The 25,119-nt window shown below is 38.8% G+C and overlaps 2 protein-coding genes across 2 annotated transcripts; one reads left to right on the top strand and one right to left on the bottom strand.

The window, feature by feature from the left end:
* The first annotated feature begins 5,518 nt into the window (after window positions 1-5,518).
* LOC142625342 (uncharacterized) lies at window positions 5,519-6,010 on the top strand. The gene has a single exon (XM_075799020.1). It carries the CDS (start codon window positions 5,519-5,521, stop codon window positions 6,008-6,010), a length of 492 nt encoding a protein of 163 aa, XP_075655135.1.
* A 4,061-nt stretch (window positions 6,011-10,071) lies between these two features.
* Window positions 10,072-18,569, bottom strand: LOC142626047 (uncharacterized). Its single transcript, XM_075799817.1, has 2 exons — window positions 17,632-18,569; window positions 10,072-10,975 (listed from the first exon to the last, which is right to left on the bottom strand). The coding sequence occupies exons 1-2, from the start codon at window positions 18,378-18,380 to the stop codon at window positions 10,330-10,332; spliced, it is 1,395 nt and encodes a 464-aa protein (XP_075655932.1). The 5' UTR covers window positions 18,381-18,569; the 3' UTR covers window positions 10,072-10,329.
* Between the last annotated feature and the right edge of the window lie 6,550 nt (window positions 18,570-25,119).

The following is a 25,119-nucleotide window of genomic DNA, read 5'->3' as shown; positions in this document are numbered from 1 at the left end:
CATAGATGCCCCTCCTTCTAGTAGGACCTGAGGCAGCAAGAGGAAGTCATCCCCACCATCTCCATCTGCCACCACTGAGAGGAGAGTATGTTATCTCTAATTTTGCTTCTTCTTCATTTTTTTTATGGGATCGTTCCTGTAGTATAATAATACATGCATGCTTACTTATCTCCCCTCTTTCTCTTCCTTTTTCATTATTTTTTTTTGTTACTTCCTGGTAGTCTAAGTATAAGGAGTATACTTTTGCCACCCACTCTATTTTTCTTGACGAGCTCGAGTTGGAGGTACATCCCTCTCTTTTGCATGCATTCCCCTTGTCTCGTGCTACCATGTGCTCTCCCTTCTTTCTTTTCTTTTCTCTTATTATTATTTCATTCTTCTCTATTCTCTTCATTTCTTCTTATTTTCAGGCTGACCCTGAGCCCCTTTCTGTGTATCATCCTACAATCGAGGAGATTTCTGAAGCTATGGGTACCCCCGTGGAGGGTTTCTTTGATGGGGCGGACAGAGTGGCTGAGGCCATCGCCTCTGCTTTTGCTACTGCACAGGGGGTTCCTGCCGAGGCTCCAATTCCTTCACATAAGCATGATCCTGTTAAGGAGAGTGCCTAGACCAAGAGAGTTGGTGAGCCCGTACCCATTCCTACCAAGATCCCTACTCCTTAGAAAGGAGTCACTCTTGTGGGTGCATCTCAGACCGAGAGCATTTCTCTTGGTACTCCTCCTTTCATCTCTGCTAGCAATCTATGTTAGGACATATGTAATTCATGTTAGGAACATATGTCAACATGTTATGTAATTGGCTAATCCTTTGACAAAACGCACTTTACTTGTATTTGGGTAGATCTAGGATGTGTTTAATGCTTCAAGAAATAAGGTTTCAAGTTCAAGTGTTAAAGCCATGCAAGTTTGTCCAAGAATCAAGTGAAGAAGTACTATTCATTAAAGCTCGATAGCTAGCATCTATCAAGTTTGAAAGAGCTGTTTTAGCCCGAGGCTTGATAGCTGCTTGACAGATAAGGTATTTGTCAAGGTTTATGAAGTTCAGTTTTTTCAGAGCTGATTTTCATCCAATCCGTGAATGTATGTTTGAGCTTTCTTTTCTCACAACCTTAAACATATATAAGGATTATTTTAAGGGCCGTCACAGGTTGCACAGTTGCACAAGAGCACAATTCCACAAGTGTGAAGAAAAGTTTGATCGGAAACCTAGTTTGCCCTAGTTCTTTTTTCTCTTGAAGAAGTTATTGTGTTTGTAAACTATAGGGTTTTGTGACTAAGTAACTGCATGATTTTCATCGTGTGATGATTAGAAGAACTTTTCAGCCAATATTTTTCTCAAGTTGGTGATTAAGTCATGTATTGGGATCCGCGCATCAGATTGGTTAGTCACGTACAGGGAGCTGGGCAATACAAAGAGAGATTGTCACTATAGAACAAGTCCAATTGGGTATTGGGGTAAGGGTTCAACTGTAGGTTGGTATAAGGTACTAGGATTCCTTTACTTGTAACTGCTTGTTGTGATAATAGTGAATTTTCGGGAGTAGTGATCTTAAAATCACCCAGTGAGATTTTTGCCTCGAAGGTTTTTCCCATTCATAAACAAATCACCTTGTCAATTTATTTTCTGCTGCATATTTATTTAGTTGGTGAATTATTTGTACTGCCACGTACATTGCATGTTAAATTGATTAATTAATTAAACTTGACTAATTAATCAACTAATCCATCACAGGGGATCAATACGTTATTGGTCTATCAAGTGGTATCAAAGCAAACACACTCTGATTAGGTTTTAATCTTTGCTGTGTGATCCATTGACCCCTGTTTGTCATAGATAGAGGACAGTCACTTATTGTACCTCCTTTATTTGATGGTACTAACTATGCATACTAGAAAGTGGGCATGAGAGCTTTCTTGCAGTCTTTAGATGAGAATGTGTAGCAAGCTGTGGAGATAGGCTGGACCAGGCCGAAGGAAGCGCTGGCCAACTAAGATGATGCAAAGATCAAGACGACAAATTTCAATAGCAGGGCATTGAATGCTTTATTCAATGCAGTCATAAATGAGGAGTTCAAGAAGATATCCTCCATTGAAACTGCAAAGGAAGCATGGACCATTCTTCAGACAACCTATGAGGGAACCAAGGCTATCAAAGATTTGAAGCTTCAAAGGCTGACTACAAGCTTCAAAGAGGTCAAGATGGAAGAGGATGAGTTGTTTGATGAGTTCTATGTCAGGCTCAAGGACATAGTGAACTCAACATTTAATCTTGGGGAAACCATTCCCGAATCCAAGATTGTGAGAAAAGTGCTTAGATCTCTGCCCGAGAGATTCCATGCTAAGATCACTGTGATTGAGGAGTTAAAAGATATTGACAAAATTCCATTGACAAAGCTAGTTGGAAATTTGTAGACCTATGAGTTGGGTTTTTCTAGGATCGGGAAGTCAAGTAAGGGCAAGAGCATGGCACTGAAGGCCAAGAATAGTGACATGGATGAGTCTTTCGATGATGAAGATTCTAAAATGAAGTCCTGCATCACCAAGCAATTCAAGAAGTTCATGAAGAATGCAAATGCAAAGGGCTTTGACAATGACCGTAGGCAATCAAGTTCTTCTCAGTCTAAGAGCCAAGATAAAGGGAAGAATGATGCTAAGGCTGACGGTTATTACACTACTCCCTCAGTACCCAAGTGCTTCGAGTATCAAGGATTTGGTCACATGAAACAAGAATACTCTATTTATCTCAAGTCCATCGGGAAATGCAAGGCACTTGCTGCTATCTTCAGCGACACCAAACCTAAGGATGATTCCGATAATGAAGATGACAGAATCCTAAATGCCCTTACTGCCACTGTCAATCCTACTGAAGGGATTGTAGAAGATGTGGATGAAGAAGAAAACTTGGTGCAATCAAAGTTTGAGAAGATGGATGAGCAAGATGACATATACACAGCTTATGCAAAGTTATACAAGGTCTTGGAAAAGCATGAGAAGTTGTATAGGTTGGCCACCAAGAAGCTCAGTGATGTGGAGCTTAAATGAGAACAACTCTCCACAAAATTTGATGAAGCAAATCAGACCATTGGAGCATTGAGGTTTGAAAACAATTTCTTGGCTAAGAAGTTCAAGAAGCTTGAGGCGGAACTATTTCAAGTAAGAGCTCAATTGGAGAGGGCCTCAAGTGCAAAGCTTGATAAGATGCTCAGCATGCAAAAATCTGCCTCTGATCGAACTAGTTTAGGGTATGATTTCTTCTCCTAATATTGCTTCTTCTAGTACTACTGTTTTTGTTTCTCCTGCTAATAATATTTAATGGTGAACTAAACATTAAACCAATTCCAACTCGTCCATAAGAGTCGTCTATGAAGAAAGGTTGTCCCAACGTAAGAAGGTCGTCCATAGCAGGACGACCGTCCATGGGCATGAGGGTCGTCTGTGAGGAAAGCGCATGGATGACCCCCTAACACTTGGGAAAATTCCAGGGAAATTTATCCACACAAACTAGCAAATCGAACCACGTGTCATTATCCCAAGGCAAGAGTAAGACCTCGATTCGTCACTGTGTCTTCTAACTGAGTATTTAACTTCCAATGACAGTTATAAAAGATGAAGATAAAATATAACTCCTATAGCAGCTGTGGGAGTTATCCTTGAACCCTCTAACCTCCTCAAATACAGGGGAAGTTACAAATCAGATAACCGTTTTGAGAGCACTTTATATAAACACCCATTCAGATCAAATGAAGGTAAGTACAAAGCAATTCTTGAAAAGTTGGAATTCTAGAATAAAGGAAAGAAACTAGCTTTGGCATCGGAGGCTTCTTGGCCGGTCCACCTCGGTCACCTTTGATTGTGTGTTCTTTTTTCAGGCTTTCCAAATAGTCACTAATCCTTTGAAGCCCAAAGCATCCAACCTACTGATTTTCTTTGCATCATCAGTTGGCGTCGTCAGTAGGAAGTGGAAATTTTGTGTTTTACAACATTTTTCCTCCGACAAAAGGCTATATGGTTCGAACAAGATTAAGGGCCACTAGCCTAGGCCACCAGGAGAATAGAGATGCTTCTAGTAATCCCCACTATGATCGTTAGTTAGCACCTGTCATGCAACCGCCTTCCATTCAACACATACAATCCATGGCTGCCGTCACGGCGGAATTAACTCGTCAAAACCAAGAGTTGACTAGGGAGATTAGTGTAAGGAGGCAACACCATGAAAGACATGTGGAAAGGCAAGCCCAGTGTCAAGAAAGTAGAAGAGAAAATGCTGAGCCCAAGAACCAGTCAAAGGGGTACCGCTTCAAGAAGGGTACCACACTTGGAGAGGGAGATGGACCAAATGAGAAAGACTATGGATGAAATGAGGGAGAACATGAGAAGGGTGAATCTCATAGATGATTTAGTTCATCGAACGAACTCCCCTTTCACGACTTCCATCAATAGTCACCCTTTACCCCCAAAGTTCAAGATACCTTCCTTAAATTCATATGATGGAACGCGTGACCCGTGTGATCATATTGCCACCTCCAAGACTGCCATGCACCTTCAGGACTACAATGCACTTTCAGGGGGTTCTAGACGAGATTATGTGCAAAGCTTTCCCTACCACCCTCAAGGAGCTAGCGCGAGTGTGGTTCAGCAAGATACCCCTAAACACTGTGAGCTCGTTCGAAGAATTGAGTAAGTTGTTTGTTAACAATTTTATCAGAGGACAACGCCACAAGCGTTCTTCGTCCAGCCTGGTAACCATATAGCAAGGGGAAAATGAAAGTTTGCGGTCTTTTATTACCCGGTTCAACAGAGAAGCCCTGACGGTGAATGAGATGGATGATAAGTTGTTATTGGCCGCCTTCCATAACGGAGTTAACTCCATTCTATTCATTCATAAGCTTTACGAGCAAGAGCCACAAACCATCCATTCAGCCCAAAACTTCATGAATGCAGAGGATGCAATCATAGCTAAGAAGAGAAAGAGAGAAGAGCGAGTGGTAGCAGATCTCCCCTGCCATCCTAAGTAGGGTCCTCGTCTAAAGAAGGCTCGAGTAGGGGAAAAGAAGGACAAAGATAACAAAAAGGCAGGTTCTTCAACAAGGATTCAGTAGCACACACCTTTAAATATGCCACTTGAGCAAGTGCTTATGCAAATCAAGGATGACCCATCCTTGAAGTGGCCAGAGAAAATGAAAGGAGATTCCAACAAGTGTAATAGGAACAAGTATTGCCGCTTCCATAGAGATCATGGGCATCGCACGGATGAGTGTTTTGATTTGAAGCAGCATATAGAGAATCTCATCAGGCAAGGAAAATTAAGAAATTTTCTCGGACGAGACCACAAGGACGAGAAATTGAAGGCAAAGGTGGAAGAGTCGTCATGACCCCCACTTGGAGAGATAGGAGTTATTATAGGGGGAACCTCGACAGGTGAAACTACCAAGTCAAGGAAGACATACCTAAAGGTGGTGCAAAACGTCCAACTTTCTGGACGATCTCCGAGGATGAGGGGAGCTGACGAGCAAGCCATGACGTTCACGGATGAGGATGCTGAAAGGATTCACCACCCACATGACGACGCGATCTTCATCACCTTGCTCATTGCTAATTATACAACTAGAAGGGTGTTGGTAGACAACGGGAGTTCAGCGGACATCTTGTATTACCCCACCTTCCGACAAATGAGGCTTAGACGAAATCAGCTCTGTCTAGTAAACTCACCCTTGGTAGGATTTGGAGGAATGAAAGTGCAACCCGTGGGTACCATTACATTACCTGTGATGGTTGGATCGTATCCACAACAGATAACCGAAGAAGTAAACTTCCTTGTTGTTGACTGCTCATCGTCACACAATGCCATCATTGGAAGACCGACTTTAAATAGTTGGAAGGCGGTAACATCTACCTACCATTTGTCTGTCAGGTTCCTAACTGAGTATGGAGTAGGTCAAATGCAAGGAGACCAATTAGCCACCAGAGAATGCTATCTAGCCATGTTGGCTATGAACAAGCACGTATAGACAATGAGTGTAGACAAGAGAAGGATTACCATGGAGCCCACAGAAGTACTGGAGGACATTCCATTAGTAGAGAGCAACCCCAAAAAGTTTACTAGGATTGGGGCGAGTATGAAAAAGAAGACGAAGCAAAACCTGGTCCAGTTTTTAAAGAAAGCCTTGATGTGTTCGCATGAAGTCACGAGGATATGCCAGACATTGATCCGAGTGTCATTACCCATCGTCTAAACGTGTATCCTTCCTCCAAGCCTATACATCAAAAGAAAAGAGCTTTTGCTCCTATTCGAGACAACGCCATTAAAGAAGAAGTCCAGAAGTTGACCGTGGCAAAATTTATCCGGGAAGTTTATTTTCCGGACTGGTTGGCTAATGTGGTTATGGTCAAGAAGGCTAATGGCAAGTGGAGGATGTGTGTGGACTTCATTGATCTGAACAAGGCTTGCCCCAGGGTAGTTATCCATTGTCGCGCATTGACCAGCTGGTGGATTTGACTGCAGGTCATAAACTCCTAAGTTTCATGGACGCCTTCCCAGGCTATAATCAAATAAGAATGGACGAGGTAGATCAAGAGAAAACTTCTTTCATTACTAGCCAAGGATTGTTTTGCTACAAGGTGATGCCCTTAGGTTTGAAGAACCGCGAGGGCTACTTACCAAAGGCTGGTCAATCATATGTTTTGTCCACAAATTGGACGGAATGTAGACGTTTATGTAGATGACATGCTAGTAAAGAGTTTGGACGAGGAAAAATATCTAGACGACCTTCAAGAGAAAAATTGGGTTTGGGTGTTGTTTGGTAAGGAGAAAAAGGATAGAAATTTTTTGGTGGGACCTAAGCTTTTTTTTCTCTAGCCCACCAAAAATTCATCTCTCCAAATCGGAGAAAAATCAGGAGTGAAAACTCTTGTTCTAGCGCAATGATGAAATTGCCCCCAAGTTTTAATGCTTCTCATGAATTCTTAGCTACCCCCACCTATTTCACCACATGGTCCACACACCTGATGTCTTCCTTACTTTGTTTGTATCTCCTCTCTACTTATGATGTGCTAATTTTTATATTATTTAATGAGTACAAATAAATTATTTCTTACATATTATGTGATAAGAGCGTAAGAGTAAATTTATATAAACTACATTTTATATCCTCCCACTTTGCTCTCCAACAAAATTTAAGAATATTCCATCCCTCTCACATTTTCACTCCACCAAACAAACATGAGGGAAAACTAAATATTTTCTATTCTCTTACTTTTTCATCCTCCTACCAATTTTTTTATCTTCCTACTTTCTACTCCTCTGACCAAACAGACCCTTAGTCCAATCAAGAACACTTCCACCTTATGATCTCTGTATATTACTATCAACAACACCAAAGAGCTTCTCACACCCATATCAAAATTAATTTTAACTAGCATGTAATCCATGCAAACACATGGATGTATTTAAAATTAAACACAATTTTTATTATTAAAACATAAATAGTTAGTCAAAATATTTATAAAAAAAAAACCATGTAACACATACATACGTATCGATAAATTTAAAATTAAACACAATTTTTATCATAAAAATATAGATAAATAGTCAATTTTTTTTTAAAAAAATAAACGTAATTAGTCACATATTAAAATTCTTACCTAAATTTAATACTACTTATGATAATTTTTTTCTTCTAATTTTTAATAAAATAGAACGTATAGTGATCTTTGTTGTGTGGTGATTTTTATTGAGTATATGTGATTGGTTTATATTTTTTATTTTATAGTTCCTTAATATTAGATGTAAGGTCACAATTTGCACCTAAGCCCAATAGTAGAAAGGGTATAGGCCCAAAGAGCCCAATATAATAAATTTGTAGAGAGTGGATCCTAAATCTAGTTGCTTATGGGCTTTGTTAACAACAGTAATGGCTCAAGATCACAAAATAATATTGATGGACAAGTTTATGTGATGAAAAACTATCTTCGGACTCAAGCCGAGGAGCTAGTTCATACACTTCTTTCTTCTTAAAGGAAGATTACAAGAATATCCAGTCTATAGTATTTTCTTTCTTTTATATCATCTTTCTTCCTCTCTACATCCTCCTTGTATGGATTAGATTACTGGTTTGAATATTTGTCTCATCAGCCCATCCCTGAAGTCTTTAAAGGTAGTTGTAAGGCTGAACCCTGATGCTTAGGCATCATCCTCTCATTAATGTGGCCAGAGAGTTAGCTGCAGAGCATTCACGACTCTTCCTTGTCCTATACTCTTACCATGTACATCCTTATCTACAGGACCTCCTAGAAGGTTGCTTCTGGTAGACAGACCATCCCTCCCAACCTCGGCTATACTTTGCCAAGGAAATATTCCATCTCGGACCGCATTCTTGGATGACCTTAGTTAGACTTTATCCTTTTATTTTCCAACCCGGACCCTTGAGGAGATATTTTCCCATTTTCGGACTTCCTAATGTCCTCGGATTGAGCCATTGGCCCAATACATACATAGATATATACTCCAGGGCCCATTGACGCTACATTAGATTATTAGTATTTTGTACTAATTTAACTCACTTTATACAAAGATTAAAAAACTTAAGTGGATAAATATAGTGTGGTTCTCAAAAAAATTTAGACACATGATGCAAAATTGGATTTTAATTTCAAATTCTAAAAGAATTCTCTAAGTTTTACCTATATATATAGTTCCATAAAAAAAAATTCACATGACAAAATCTTAAGATGGAAACTTAAAAAACACCTAAGTACTGTATCTAAGTCTTGCCCCTTTATGTATATCCCTTATAATTAAAACAGGATCAAGAATCTTTGGTCCTCGAATCTATTTATTTCTTAGGATCTAAAACATATCCCGACATACAATCATTTTATACTTGTAGGGAGGGTAATAACTTGGCTCATGCCCTAACTAGAAGAGCAGTTCTATCTGCAGATACTGATATTTAGGTAGAAGAGCTACCTAATAATTTGGATAATGTATTCCAACTTGATTTAATCTAATAATTCTCGCTTACCTTTTCCTCTAAAAAAAAAAAAAAACCAAATAAACCCTTCACATTTCAAAATAAATAAATAATTAAAAACTCTTAACTTTTCTCGAACAAATAAATGAATTGTATGCAGCTACCTAAATTATTTTGTTTGCATTAATGTGCATTATTTATTGTCTGTTCTGGTTAATTAATCCTACAAACCACCAGGCATGAGCCATGCCAATTATTTATGCTGATTATTAAAATACATGTTTTTTTGGTGAACATTAAAATACATGTTACTGCCTTTATGATTCACCAAAGTTTTCAGCTTTCACTGTAGATGACTAGGTTTGGGGCAAATCAAAAGTGCCGTGATGGGCCAAGATGATGTCTCATAAAGCAAAAAGTTGTGGTTTAAATTTCTTCCCTTATATTATTTCACAGTCATACTGGAAACATGTACTAATGGGAGAGTGGGGCAATCGAATCATTTTGTTGTGTGTGTTTGAAAAAGAGGGAGAGATAGATGCGCGTGTTCATTTGTAGACGCACCAGCAGCTATAAACACAATGCAAGTGATATGGTATAAAATTAATTGGATGCGAAGGACTACCTCCGGACTCTATAGCACTCCAATTTTTGTGTGTATAAATAGGTTTTAAAATCTAACTTATTTTGATCCTCAGTTTATATGCAGCTTTTTGAAAACTCGACGATAATCACAGAAATACAATTTAAAATGACTCAGAGAACAATCTATGCTTCTATTTCTTTGTTAGGACCAGACGACCAGTAAGGAGGGTCGATGTCCCAATCATTAGTCATTACAAGGTGAACCTTGAAAGACAGTAGTCAGATCACAGATGGAGCCTATAATTAAATGGATCCTATTTTGGTGATTTCATTACCCTTCAGCAAAATGGAGCCTATAATTAAATCTAGCACATAAAATCGATCCTGAAGATAGTTCTAGATAGATCGACTTCTGGTAGTTTCAGGTAGTAGCACTTGATAAATACTTCCCACACTATATTGTAAATTTCAGAGATTATGCATTAAGTGCATGCCTCATTTCCGTAAGCAAACTGTAAACCAAAAGTGCCTGATAGCTTGAAAAATGCATAATATTTTTCCAGACACGAACTATCTAACAAACAATTGCAATGGTCAGTCCTACAAACATACAGTATGCACTTGCACGGGGAAAAGTGAAAACTAACAGACTACTGTTAATCCCAACTAGGTGCATGAAAAACACATCAAGCAGAGTTACCCTTAGTCAACAGCAGGCTTTGGCAAATAATAAATAAAGGCACATGTATAATCACATACTTCAAAACCAACTCTCAAGACTCCATGGCATTGGCATCTTCTTCGTCACCATCAGCAGTTTCATTAATGTACTGGTTTTGAAACTCCATCAAATATTGTGTTGATCTCTTCACATCCAAAAACAGATGATAAACTCGGTTAATATCCTCCATCTCCACAGTCCTTCCCTTTCGCTTCTGGCAAGCCAATGCAGCAGCTGTGATGAGATGGATGGCATATCTCAACGATGTTTCTACACCAATTTTAGTCAACAAACGCTTTGCTTCTTCAGACATCTCCACATCTTCCTCTTGGCATCTGATGTCCAAAATCTTGCGGATTTCATCCTCTGTATAAGGTTTAGTTGTGATAATGAGAAGGCGATCAAGGAGATCAATTGGAATCCCATGTGGGGATTTATAATTTGTGCCACGGATTGTAGTAATCCCTCTGTTGGTAGCAACAACCAATATTGGAGCCATCTCATTCTCCAAAGCACGATTCAGGAAAGAAAAGCATTCAATATCAAGCATGTGCACCTCATCAATGAAGAGGACACCAGGCACTATCTCTGCCTTTCCTTCCTCCCTCCACTCTGCCACCTTTGTGTCGATTTGTTCCCTCACTTCTGCACGGATTTCACCAGTATCACCAGTGAAGAGAGCTAGAAATCCTTGTGTCCTGAAATCAATAGCTTAGACAATCAGTGTAAGAACAGGAAAAGTAACCTGCAGCCTAAATCAGCCAAAATTTTAGCTTGATCTGTATGGATGGTAAAAGGAAATTCCCTTCAACAAAGCTAGATGGCATGAAAAAATCTTGTAAATGCATATGACATTGAAGCTGCCGACAAAACACCCTATGCTATTTCATATAAAGATTTAAAAAAAATTAAATGGTAAGCTACACAAACATGGTGGGTTTGAACCCACCTCACCCTCCACTTTGCTCTTACAAGGGAAGGAGGTACCATTTGAGCTAGAGCCTAGAGCTAATTGGTTTCATATAACAGAAATATATATGAACCATGAACAGGAATTCAAAGAAGAAATAAATTTTGACCTCCTTTAAATAGAAAAGTAAAGGATTACAATTGATGCAACGGTCATTTTAAGGTGATTACTGATTACTGTAAATTTTTTAAAACAATCACATGAATGACATGATCCAAACACTTCTGATTCATTACCACCACAAATTTGATTTTAGGATTCTCAAGTTAGTGAGTTCTGTGCATCCCCCATTTCAGACAAATTGTACTCAAGGGTGAAGCCAGGAATTTTTGCTTCAAGGACCAAACTGTAATATCAAAATGTAGTTATAAAAATACATACATGCGTGCACACACACACACACACACACACACACACACATGTGCATACATGTACATGTTTGTGTTTGCTTAAAAAGAATCAGTAGTGAACAATTGCATGCTTTTTGAGAAAGGAGTAAACTAACACCATATGGAGATTCTTGATTTGATTATTCTTTGGACTTTTTAACATTATAAATTTTATTTAGATGTCATTCTTTCATATAAGATTGTATAAAGATTTTTTAATTTTTTTTTACTCTTTATTCTTTGCTATGGATTTTCCTTGAATACTTCCTGTATACTTGGGTACGATCCCTTCGCATTTTTTAATGGGATTTTACTTAAAAGAAATGGGATTATTACACTATGAGGGCTGCCCCCAGCTTTGATTCTCCTCTGGGGGGATTGCTAAGGGGGGAAGAGCAGAGAGAAACTCCTGTACAGACTCTGTCTTTCCCTTTCACAGCAAGCAAGGAAAGCGGCTAGCAAAGAAAGAAAACCCTTCTTTTTTTTTGATAAGTAATAAGACTTATATTCATCATGAAAGAACAAAACAACAATTCACCTATCTTGTAACCCACCTATGGTTTGGGGTGGTTGCATCTTGTCTACCCATGGTTTAAAAGGCATCAATTCACCTATCTGAGATTACCTCCATGATTAAGCCGTAACCCACATTTGTCCCAGCCATTAAAAAAACCAATTACTTAGAAAAGGCCATGTTCTTTTCAGAAGAACCCTTTTCTCTCCATAACAAACCAGATAATCGAACAATGTAGCCTTGTTAACATTCAATACAATGCAGATATCAAAAGTATTAACTGAAAAAAAGGTGGGTGAAGCCCAAAAGAGAAAGGCCACTGCTGATCAGGAATAGAACCATCTTTTCAGCTTCTTCTCTTAGTTTCCTTAGTTTCCCTAAGATGATGTTACCAGCAGAAGTCTCCAATTCTTTTAGCATTCACATTGATTATATATAGGAATTTACCATTGCTTAAGCTAGCAAACTTAATGGATAGAGGTTTCTTGTAAATTAATGCCATTAGCATTGACCTTACTCGTACACTGATGCGCTGGCACCAAAAAAATCATTGTTTTTTTTTTTGATAAGTAAGAATGATATATATACGAAGGGTTACTCTATGCCTGAAAAAACACAGAGCAACCTAGGAGATACAAGAAGAAGAAAACAAAGAGAAACAAAGACAACAAGAAAATTAGACAAGGAAAAGGGAGCAAAGAAAAGAAGGGAGGGAATCACTAGATGTGAGTCCCCACGCGCGCGACCAATCAAAGAGAGTCCCACTAAAAAAAACAAGCAACTGTTCACTAGAGCTATCCAAATCCTCAAAAGTCCTCCGGTTACGCTCCTTCCAAATACACGAAAGGATGCACAGCGGGACTAAATTCCAGATCTGAGATGAATGCTTCCCCAACCAATTCCACCAACCAAAAAGCATTTTAGGAATCGATCTAGGCATAACCCAGGCCAAGCCAAAAGATAGGAAAACAAAGCTCCATAACCGGTAGGCCATTTCACAATGAAGAAGAAGGTGATCTACCGTCTCTCCACTATGACGGCACATAATGCACCAATCCACAAAAACCAATCTCCTCAATCTCAGATTGTCTCCCGTTAGAATCTTATTCCAAGCTACACACCAAACAAAAAAAGAAACTCGTCTTGGGGCCTTCGCTCTCCAAATAGCTTTCCAAGGAAAGATAGTTAAAGGAGAATTTCTTAATTTGTTATAGTACGACCGGATGTCAAAAGCTCCATTAGACTTCAATTTCCATCTTATCCGATCTCCAACATCCATAGGAGGGGTTATAGCACCCAACATACGAAGAAACCGCAGCCCTTCATCCATCTCCCGATCATTAAAAAATCTACTAAACCGAACATTCCAAAATCTTCTATCCTCCGCCCCCTGCCTTTGCAAAGAAGCTTCAACAGAAGCCTCCTTCACAATGGCAATGCCAAACAACCTTAGAAAAGCCAAATGAAAAGGTTGATCCCCATGCCACCCATCCTGCCAAAACCTCACCCTATTCCCCAATCCAACCACAAACTGACAATTTTTGCTGAAATCCTCCCAACCCATGCGGATACTTCTCCACAAACCACACCCATGAGCTCCCCTACCCAGCTTTGAGGTCCATCCCCCCCAATCTTCCCCATATTTTGAAGCTACAACCCGCCTCCATAGCCAACCCTCTTCCTTTCCAAACCGCCACAACCATTTCCCCAACAAAGCCTTATTAAAGGTAGTGAGTTTCCTAATCCCTAAGCCACCATTGGCTATAGGCGCACAAACTTTGTCCCAACCAACCAAATGAATCTTGCTCTCTCCCCAAAGGAAATCCCTTTGCAACTTTTCAATTTTATTAGCCACATGAGTAGGAATAGTGAATAACGATAGAAAGTAAGTCGGAAGACTAGAAAGCGTACTCTTGAGAAGCATCAAACGACCCCCCTTAGACAAGTACAACTTCTTCCACCCAGATAATTTCCGCTTAATATTTTCCGAAATTGTATTCCAAATTAAAGGGGAATTGTGAGGAGCCCCCAGCGGCATGCCAAGATACAACATAGGTAAAGAACCAACCCTACAGCCCAATATATCAGCCAAAGCATGCACATCCCCAACCTCCCCTATAGGAACCATTTCGCTCTTATGCACATTGACCTTCAAACCCGTTACCGCCTGAAAACTAAGGAGCAACAACCGAATATGAAGAATTTGCTCCACATCTGCATCACAAAAGAGGATGGTATCATCTGCAAATAAGAGATGTGAAACACGTTCCCCACCATCCCTCCTGCCCCCAAGATTAAATCCACGAATCAAGCCAGCTCCCTCCATTCTCCTTAACATCCTACTAAAAACCTCCATCAAGATCAAAAACAGCATAGGAGATAGCGGATCTCCTTGTCTTAAACCCCTAGAACTACCAAAGAAATCAGCTGGGACCCATTAACCAAAACAGAACCGAACAAGCTGGATATACAAGAACGAATCCACTTACACCACTTCACTCCAAAACCCATCCTATTCAGCAGATACAACAAAGCCTCCCAATTCACATGGTCGTAGGCTTTCTCCATATCGAGCTTACAAATGACTCCAGGAACCCTACTCTTCCCACGACTATCCACACACTCATTCGCAATGAGAACCGAGTCAAGGATTTGTCTCCCACCCACAAAGCTGTTTTGATTCTCAGAAATCAACTGATCCAAAACCACTCTCAAGCGATTAGCCAAGATCTTATACACACTCCCCACCAAGCTGATAGGACGAAAATATCTAATATTGGAGGCATCATTCTTTTTAGGAATTAAAGCAATGAAGGTCGCATTAAGGGATTTTTCAAACTTGCAATGATGGAAAAACTCTTCAAAGACCGCTAGGACATCTTTCTCCACTATCCTCCAGCAATGATGATAGAATGCCATAGTAAATCCATCCGGACCTGGAACTTTGTCCCCTTCCAAACCCCTAACAACTTGAAGAATCTCCTCTCTCTCAAACTTCCTTTCAAGCCAAACCCTCTCCCTGATCTCAATATGATCAAATTCCAAACCCTCCACAAAAGGCCTCCACTCCTCAGTCTCCTTGTACAAATTTATATAAAATTGTACAACTTGATAAGTTACCTCGGAAGCCTCTTCAAAAACCACCCCATCCACCTCCAAGGTCCTTAAGAGATTGGACCGTCTATGGGAGTTAGCCATTTTGTGAAAAAACTTGGTGTTATTATCCCCTTCCAAAAAAATCATTGTCTTTGCAAAGAAAATAAATGGAAGCAAGAATTCAGACCATAGAGGATGCTTTATATATATATATATATATATATATATATAAGAACCATAGAGGATGGATGCTTCATGGTCAATCACCTTCCTTTCCCAACAAGAAGTTCACAAAGTTTGTGATTAGAAAGGGAAACAAATAAGATGCAATTGTGTTAACTCCTACAGGGAAAGGAAAAAAAAATAAAAAAGACCATGGCCTTTAGCAATGAATATGCTTCATATTTCTGTTTTTCAGCTGTTTCAGATTGAGGAACTGAAGGAATAGAAGGCAACTTAATTTTCTGACTCAACCCCATTTAAAAATCAGGTTTAGCCACTGGAAGGTAGTTTGGCTCCAAATTCCAACATTGGTGAACACACCATCATCACCAAAGGAACTTTCATTTCCCTTTTTATGTCATTATGTTTCCTAGTACAACTAATAGCTAAAGCATTGAAACAAAGCAGTATTGCCAAAGGAAAGGAAGCAAATCCAACTATGTTAGGCTCTGCAAAGGATTTGGCAAATCTATGGATTTCAAATGGGTGATAGTGTCAACTGAGAGAGAAATTGAATCAAAGATGAAGGAAAAGACCCACCAGAGGATAAGGATTAATGGCCATCTTTTGTCTTCACTTATTCTATTCTTTGAAAAGACTAACTAAAGTTACTAAAACCCAAGTCTAAGAAGACAGATTTACTAGTGATAACCCTATATGATTCCAGTATTCATTTTTTTTTCATAAGTAAATAAATTTATTAAAAACGACAAAAATCAAGTACATTGGGGAGTATACAAGACAAGAGAGCAAAAATTAAGGAAAAGATGATACCAGTTTTCATATAAACCAAATCCAAGGTACAAAATTGAGATGATGACAAAAGAAAGATCAGTGATCATTGTAAACACACTATAGTCTCCAACTGGTCTATGTTTCTAATTTATATCACTCTCTCTCCTTTGTCTCCAAACATTTTGCAAAACTGATGTTAGAAACGCTATGACAAGTTATGAAAAATGTTATGTTGACAATCTCCCAGGGGAAATCCATTATGATTGACTCCATATTCTAAAAGAATCCCAGCACAAGTTAGTCTTCACCCAATCAAAAACCAAACACAAAAATATGAAATACCGTGGCTAACTAAGATCAGAAAGAGTCTGCAATCAAAAAGACCTGCAGATAACACCTCCATATCAATGCCTTGATAATAAAAAACAGAGACAAGAAAAACAACCTAAGTTTGGAAATATTCATAAATATATTAATAGGAAATTCTGAGGATGGATTTGAAACAAGAAGTAGAGAAGTGTTAAGAGCAACCGCCTGTGAAAATATGAAGGAGGTGGTACTCCTCGTCACTTTCATTTGTGTACTCTTCTCAATAATTGACCAGAGAGTGTCTCCTTAGTGTTCCTTTCCTTGTACAATTCAATGGGTTTTGAAGATTTCATTTTCTGGTGTGTATTTGGAGAGAAGAGAAAGTGAGAAAAGTGGGAACGAAAAGGGCTATTTTGAAAGAACTAGCTTGTTTTATGTCTTATATTATTATAATTTTTTTAACTGCAGGCACAGAGGTGAGTTATGGCTGCATAACAGAGCTCATCTCAGCTAGATAAAGTGGTACTTAATAAACCATGGGTAGGAAAGGTGCAACCATCCCAAACTGAAGGTGGGTTAAGTGTAATTATCCTTTCAAAAAAAATATCCATGGTAAAAACCAGTATGTGTCCCTTATAATTTGCGTACACAAAGGAAATCACAGACTTAGTGGTATCTTAAGTTTTCCTATTTATAAGATGAGCCCAATTACTTCTAAATTGCGCAGTATTACTTTTATCAAAATTTAACATCCACCTATTTCCACAATAAAGATGCCCTTAAAACTGAATGCTCAATGTGAGCAGATCAAATCATGATTAAAGACATAGTATGCAGCAACAGAGTTTAAGAGGCCAAGCACAATCTACAGTAACCCAACGGTTGCTCTTTGTTTGCCATAACTGTCAGCAGAACTAAGACTCAAATTTGTTTCAGTTATAGAAGGGGCACATATGCTAAATTGTCTAACTTTGTTCTACTAATAATCACTTCTAACATAGTTAACAGACCAGATACCTTGTTTAACCTTCTTTATCTAGTGGTAGTGAAATTGTAACAACAACAACAACAGATATAAGTACATAACCAACCAACATAGTATAAAAGAGAGTGAGATACCTGCTGTTGATGACATCGATTTCGTGAAGAGTAACAGAATGCACGAGCTCCTTCCTCTTCTGAAGCTCCCCATCAGGACACTGCACGAACTTTGTCTGAGGTCCCATGGCGTCATACTCCCTGGACCGCGAAAAGGACCTCCCAAGCTTTGTTATCTTCCCGGAAGCCTTATCAATGGCAATGACATCGCCACTCTGCACCTTCTCCTTGGCAAGCGCCTCAATCATCTTAGCACCCAAGTCATAAACAGTCTCCATTTCCGTTGTCTTAAGCGTGAGCTTCCCGGTCTTAGAGGCGGCCCCAGCGACTGCAGGGCGGTCAATTTGGATCTCAACAACCTCCCCTTCGATCACCTCCGCCTCTTCCTTGATGCGCACGCCAATGGCCTTGCGAAAGGCTTGCATTAGGGCTTCCGTTTTGGACATTTCCAGAGAAAACAGCTCGCTACCGGCGAGCATAGCGAATGGGGTTTCGAGGCCTAAGGACTTCGCCATGCCCATGGCTATGGCGGTCTTCCCTGTGCCGGGCTGACCCGCTAAGAGAACGGCCCGGCCGGCGATTTTGCCATCTCTGATCATCTGGAGGATGACTCCGGCGGCTTTTCTGGCAGAGGTCTGGCCCACCATGCCTTCGGAGACCTCGCGGGGTTCGAGGGAAGAGTCTAGACCTAAGCCACGGATGTGGGAGTGTGCGCCTATGCGCTCTATCCGGGTTAGGTCTCGGCTCTCTGATAACTTGACCTCCACCATTGTTGGTTTGAGAGAGAGAGAGAGAGAGAGGATTTGGGTTTTAGGTTAAGGGTTTTAGTTTTAGCTCTTGAAGTTGAATAGAAGAAGAGAGACAGAGAGAGTGGAGTTGAGACTTGAGAGAGAGACAGAGATGGGCTTGTTAAAATACTAAACCCTATTTTACTTTTGTACCCAAACAAGTTTCTGGAGTGACCGAACTCTCTGACTGCATTATAACTTACACGAGTTAAAAAGAGAGAATTTTTTAAAATGTTTATAATAATACTAATGGCCTTTCAAATAATAAAAAATCGTTGACAGAGACGAATAAAACTACATTGACCTTATTAGGGAATTTAATTTAATGTAAAATAATTATAATTGATAGTGACGTTATTGCAAGGTGACGGAACATTAAGAAGTGACGGAAGTTCTCTCGTTACATACTAAATGCACGTTAAGAAACTGACAATACGCTATCCGTCAACTGCTGTCATTGACGCCTCTTTAGCATTCATAGCCATGCCCCTCACGCAGCAACGTTAAGCTGACGGATCACGTGGACGAGTCAGGGGTGACGACCTTGGCTGTAAGGTCTTTGGCTGATGTCCTTGGCTGACGGACCACGTTGGCGTACGTAAGCTGACGACAGTATAGGAGTTACACGTTGGCTGACGACCTTGGCAGGTGAAGGCTGAAGGAATAATCCAACTTTCATTTTCAGCCTATCTTGACCTCTGCTTACGTGAATATAAGGAAAGTTCTTGCGCTACGCGTTCGACTTAGTTAAGAAGATTCCTATAAGGAAAGGACTCAACACAATAGGCGAAGATCCGCGAATTACTCTTTTAAAAAGGAAAGTACTTCTTCACCAAGGCGCATATTTCGGCCACACACCACTATATATACCCCAAGACCCTCATGACCCAAAGGTACGCACAATTACCTCAATTCTGGCACTCTAGGGTTGTTTAAAGATTCTAACTTGATCGTCGGAGGGTCTTTGGCCGGCCCCACACCGGTGCTCTCTGTCGATCACCTACTTTTTTCTTCGCAGGTGTTGCTTCAAATCGATGGAGTACTAGCAGCTTACTGGTGATCTCTTAGGCATCATCAATAATAATAATGTATTTTAAAACTTTTTAATTTGATAAATAAATAGGAGACAAGTGTTCTTGAAAAAAAATAAAAAATAAAAAAAATGTATAAACTAAAGAGAGGATTTTTAGAGATAAAGAAAAGAAAAAAGAGATGAGTTTTAATTTACTTTGAATGGAGAAACATAGGTGGAGCAGGAAAAATAGAATAAAATATTTGAATCCTACTATGAACATATCTTTTATTATAAACCAATCAAAACATGTCAGCTTAGAAGTTATGGAAAAAGTAATAAAATGTTTTGATATCACTAGGCTTACTGTTTTGAAAAGTTCGCAACTATAAGTCTTCAAAACCTCTACTTTTCTTTATGTTCATTTTGTTACCTTCTTTAAGCTGTTAATTTTCATCAATTAACAAATGTTAGAAATGTTGGTCTAAAATTTAACCAAATGAGTATGCTTAGAGCAATAGTATTGGGGTGTAAACACCTCCCAGTTGCTATTTTACAACCTAAAACACCCAAAACCCACTCCATCCGGATTTGCAAACTTAAAAAAAATTTGCAACCTATGAATAGTAAGGTTGCATTTATGCAACCTTACTATTCATAGGTTGTAAAAAATATATATTATTTTAATCTTGTGGTTGTGTGTGAAGAGAAAAAGTAAATAGGAGGAAAAAAAGAAAAAGAAAAGAATAGTAGTTTATATTTTACAAGGTTGTATGTAAAAATAAAAACTGAAATGTAAGGTGAGTTATAAAATGGATTAGTAATATAGATAATAGTGTTTGAGGATGCAATATATATATATATATATATATATATATATATATATATATATATATATATATATATATATATTTGCATTCCCGGATGCTAATTCTCTCAGCCAATCTATTGTCAAGAATTTTCTCTCTTAGTATCTTACCCTTTGATTGTCTACAACAAGGGATACGGACTCATAACTAACGAGGTGGCAAGTTTTGAATAATATATAATTAAGTGGCGTTAGTGGTGGACCTAATAAAAGTCAATAAAAACTTACCAATTCAACTATTGTAAAAACGATTGTGTTAGTAGTATTATAGCTTTTTGGGTTTTCAGATCTTCAAATATTTGGTGCCAAATGGCCAAGCATTTTCTTGTATCTTCGATAATAGGTTGGTATTTCAAAACATGAATGTAGTAGTAGTAGTAAAATATTATATATATGATTACCACAAGATTTGGATTTAATTTGTATTAAGGAAATTGAATTTTTTTTTTCTCTAGTCGTGTGTGAGGCTCAAAATCAGAAACCGTGAAATTTTCACACTTGAGTTGATTAAGGTGAGACATCAGAAGAGTACTCCACAAAAAAAACTGCTTTTCTGATAGGTATACACTTACAAGATAGTGCTGGTCCATATAAACATAATAGCCTATTCTTTTCTTCTCTTTTTTATTCGTGAATAATACATTAGTGATCAAATCTTTGTACTCAAGAAGTTGATTCATAATCCTCCCCTGATAAATAAGACTTTTCATCATTTCAGGTGTAAAAAAAAAGGCATTTCGAAGACCAAAAGTACAAATTAGTCTAACTGCAAACAACTACAACGAAGATTACACAACAAACTACAAACAGACCAGCAACAGTGTGATTGCGAACTCAAAATTTGAAAACAGGGCACTGCAATCTCCAAATGCAGCATAAGTTATTCTTCAAGATTGAGTTCTTCATCTTAGACTCCATTAACTATCCTGCCCCTTACATCACCTCTATTAGATTTTATAATCTGCGATTCATCTTTGACTTTCCCATCATGATTTCTTTCATTCCGGTCTCTCCAAAAATGATAACTCTAAATCCTAATTTTACTGTATAATCTCTCTCCATTTTACATCAAATGATGCAGCGACTCACAAGGGCCATTGACAGAGTCTCACATTAGGCTTTTCCTTTTCAACCTTTCAACCAGGATTGGAACTAAATTCATCCTAATGCTACTTCCAATGGATCTAATCTAACGTATTTCTTCATCATCGGCGATTCCAACATGTGTAATGAATCCACTTATCAAATCATTTTCAATAAGAATCTGCATTGAGACACTCGCCAGGCATCTTCAGCTCCAACACTTCAAAGGTAAAAATTCAACATCGCGCACATGTTTTCAGGTAAAATCCCCAATCCTTATTTTGGATCACAATGCTCCACATTAGCTATCTTGCACCTTTCCTTTGCAAGCCTTTTAGTCATCCTTCTGTGCTTTCGTTTCTTCTGGTTGCTCAGCTAAACAAATGCAAAAATCAACCTTACCATTACTGGCAACATTCTATACATACAATATAAATAACAATGTGCTGCTCTCCTCAGCAATATCAGAAAATTTATTATCAAACGAACGTCATTTTTGGTTAGCGTTTGAGAATCTCACCTGACTTATCACTTGTAGCATCAACATTCTCAGCAGCATTTTGTCGAACACCACCTGTACAACCATCATCACCAACTTCCTTTGTTGAAGGTAACAATGGCCCAATCATTTTCCCGCGGCGAGAAGCATCCTCCTTGAGCTTTATTGAATTTCAGAAGAGAGAAAATAGAATGAATGAAATGCTTTTGCTTGATTATTATTTAAAACCCGATTAGCTTATATACACATTAACAAACTTAACAAACTAGTCTACTAATAACTAATTCAAATATTAGATGATCTGCACGTGATGACTTAAACAACAATAACGGTAAGTATTAAACTACTTGTAGCATAGCAGTGACATTTAAACGACTTGCAACTTGCACCAAATTTGACTGGTACACAACAGTAACATTTAAATGACTTGCAGCTAGCACCAAACTTGACTGGTACTTCTTCAATACTCCCTCTCAAGATGGAGCATATATGTTACTCATGCCTATCTTGCAGAGTAAGTTGCTAAACTGTTGATGCCCCAGAGGCTTTGTAAGCAAGTCTGCCAATTGGTGCTTAGTTAAGACATGGAAAGTTTTGACTAGACCATCTTGTATCCTCTCCCTCACAAAATGGCAGTCAAGCTCTATATGTTTAGTCCTCTCATGATAGACAGGGTTAGCTGCAATTTACTATCACAATATAGAAGAGTAGGTTGATCATGACTGATTGACAAGTCTTTAAGTAAACCTTTTAGCCATACAAACTCACTGACAACAGCAGCCATAGACATGTACTCTGACTCAACAAAAGACCTGGACATAGTATGCTACTTTTTGGACTTCTAGGAGATTAAAGACTCACCCAGAAATACACAAAATCCAGTGATAGACCTCCTTGTATCAGGACAGCTAGCCCAATCTGCATCACAATAACCTTTCTAGTGCAAATCTGAGGTTGTTGAGAAAAAGAGACCTTGTCCAGGTATTCCTTTTAAATACTTAAGAATCCTGTTAACTGCTTGGAGGCGTGGTTGTCTAGGTTGTGCAAGAAACTGGCTAAGTTGATGCACACTGTAAGCAATGTCTGGTCTGGTCAATGTCAAATATAACAGCTTCCCAACAAGTCTCCTATATTGAGAAGGATCTGTTAACAATTCTCCATGATAGTTTGACAGCTTGGTGTGTTGCTCCATAGGAGATTTAATTAGCTTGGCTACTAACTGTCCAATCTCTGCTAGAAGCTGTAGAACATACTTTCTTTGACAAACACTTATGCCTGTGGAGGATCGGGCCACCTCTAATCCCAGAAAGTATTTCAAAGGACCAAGATCCTTTAGCCTAAACTGATTATGAAGAAACTGTTTGAACTCTTAAACAACTTCAAAGTTGTTGCTAGCCACCAAAATATCATCAACATACACTAAGATAGCAATGATTACATCATTATGAACTCTTGTAAACATGAAGTAGTCAGATTTGGACTGAGTGAATCCATGGTTAATGATTGTGGTTGAGAGCTTTGAAAACCATTGTCTGCTGGCCTGCTTTAGTCCATAGAAGGACTTAGTGAGTTTGCAAACTAAACTAGGCTCCCCCTTGCTACCAAAACCAGGAGAAGGTTGCATATATACTTCCTCAACAAGGTCTCCATGCAAAAATGTGTTATTGACATCCAACTAAACCAAATGCCAATCAAGAGTAGCTGCAACAGCTAGTAGAGTCCTAACAGTGACAAACTTCACAATTGGACTAAAAGTTTCATAGTAGTCCAAACCCTCCTATTGAGTGTACCCTTTGGCCACCAGTCTAGCCTTGAATCTCTCAACACTCCCATCAGCTCTATGCTTGACTTTAAACATCCATTTACAACCTATAGGAACCTTACCAGCTGGCAAAGGTGTAAGCTACCAAGTACTGTTAATTTCAAGTGCATGTATGTCATCAAACATTGATGCTTGCCACCTAGGATCTCTTACAACCTCAGTATAGGACTTGGGCCCAACACAAACAGAAAGAGCAATAGTGAAAGCTCTATGAGGGGTAGATAGTCCATCATAGGAAAGAACAGATTCAATAGGGAAAGGAGTAGTAGGTAAGGGCAGGGGTTTGGCTGAGGCAAGCTAACAGTGAAAATCCTGAAGGTAAGCAGGGGCTTTGTGAGGTCTGGAGGAACGTTTGGGTGCTGATGGAGCAAGATTAATAGGCTCAGGGACAAGTTGGACAGGTTGGTTAGGGACAGGGTCAAGTGTGACTGGATTAGGAACATGTATATCAGGTGGAGAAGGGATAATGGATTCAGGTATATGGGGTACAGGTGTGTCAATGATTGGTTCAAAAAGTTCCAGTGGTGAATCATCAGTATTGAAAGTGGGAGGTGGAAATAAGGAACCAGCAGAAAGTGGAAGAGAATTAGAAGGATTGTTAAGATGAAAATCCATGGAATGAAAGGGAAAAATATGCTCATGGAAGACAACATCTCTGGACAAGAAAATGGACTTGGTTTCAAGATTGAACAATTTATATCCCTTGACACCATATGGATAACCAAGAAAGACACAAGAAGAAGCTCTAGGATCAAATTTAGATCTATTCCAAGAGAGAGTAGATACAAAACAAAGACAACCTAGGACCTTAAGGTGAGAGTAAGAAGGAAAAGTACTTAAAAGGACTTCATAGGGAGTTTTGTTATTCAACAAAAGGCTAGGCAATCTATTAATAAGATAGACTGCTGTAAGGATGCAGTCTCCCCAGAACTTCAGAGGCAGATTGGCTTGAAACCTAAGGGCTTAAGCAACACTCAGTATATGTTGGTGCTTCCTTTCAACAACTGAGTTTTGTTGAGGTGTTTCTACACAACTCAGTTGATGTAAGGTACCCTTGGAAGAGAAAAATTGAGGCATATGAAATTCAAGGCCATTATCTGATCTCAAGGATTTAATTTTGATATGAAATTGAGTCTCAACAAAAGAAAAGAAAGACTGAATAATAGTTCTAGCATCAAATTTGAATTTCATCAAATATACCCAAGTACATCTACTATAGTCATCAACAATAGTTAGGAAGTATTTAAAACCATTAAAAGAAGGAACTGAAAAGGGTCCCCAGATATCACAATGAGCAAGATCAAAGATGGAAAAACAAATGTTATTTTCATTAGGAAAAGGAAGTCTTTTTTGTTTGGCTAAAGGACAAACAGTAAAAACAGGAAACTCTTTGTCACAGAATGTTACATCAGGAATTATTGAGCTAAGCAAGTGCAA

This window comes from Castanea sativa, chromosome 2 (genome assembly GCF_040712315.1).
Source record: "Castanea sativa cultivar Marrone di Chiusa Pesio chromosome 2, ASM4071231v1".
NCBI lineage: Eukaryota > Viridiplantae > Streptophyta > Magnoliopsida > Fagales > Fagaceae > Castanea > Castanea sativa.
The sequence above is the reverse complement of the archived record's forward strand: the minus strand, read 5'-3'. Positions and strand labels throughout refer to the sequence as shown.

Excerpts from the sequence above, each read along its gene's own strand:
- LOC142625342 (XM_075799020.1), top strand. The coding sequence starts at position 5,519 with ATGACGTTCACGGATGAGGATGCTGAAAGGATTCACCACCCACATGAC.
- LOC142626047 (XM_075799817.1), bottom strand. The coding sequence starts at position 18,380 with ATGGTGGAGGTCAAGTTATCAGAGAGCCGAGACCTAACCCGGATAGAG. Across the intron at positions 10,976-17,631 it reads ATCGATGTCATCAACAGCAG|GACACAAGGATTTCTAGCTC; the intron begins GTATCTCACTCT and ends TATTGATTTCAG.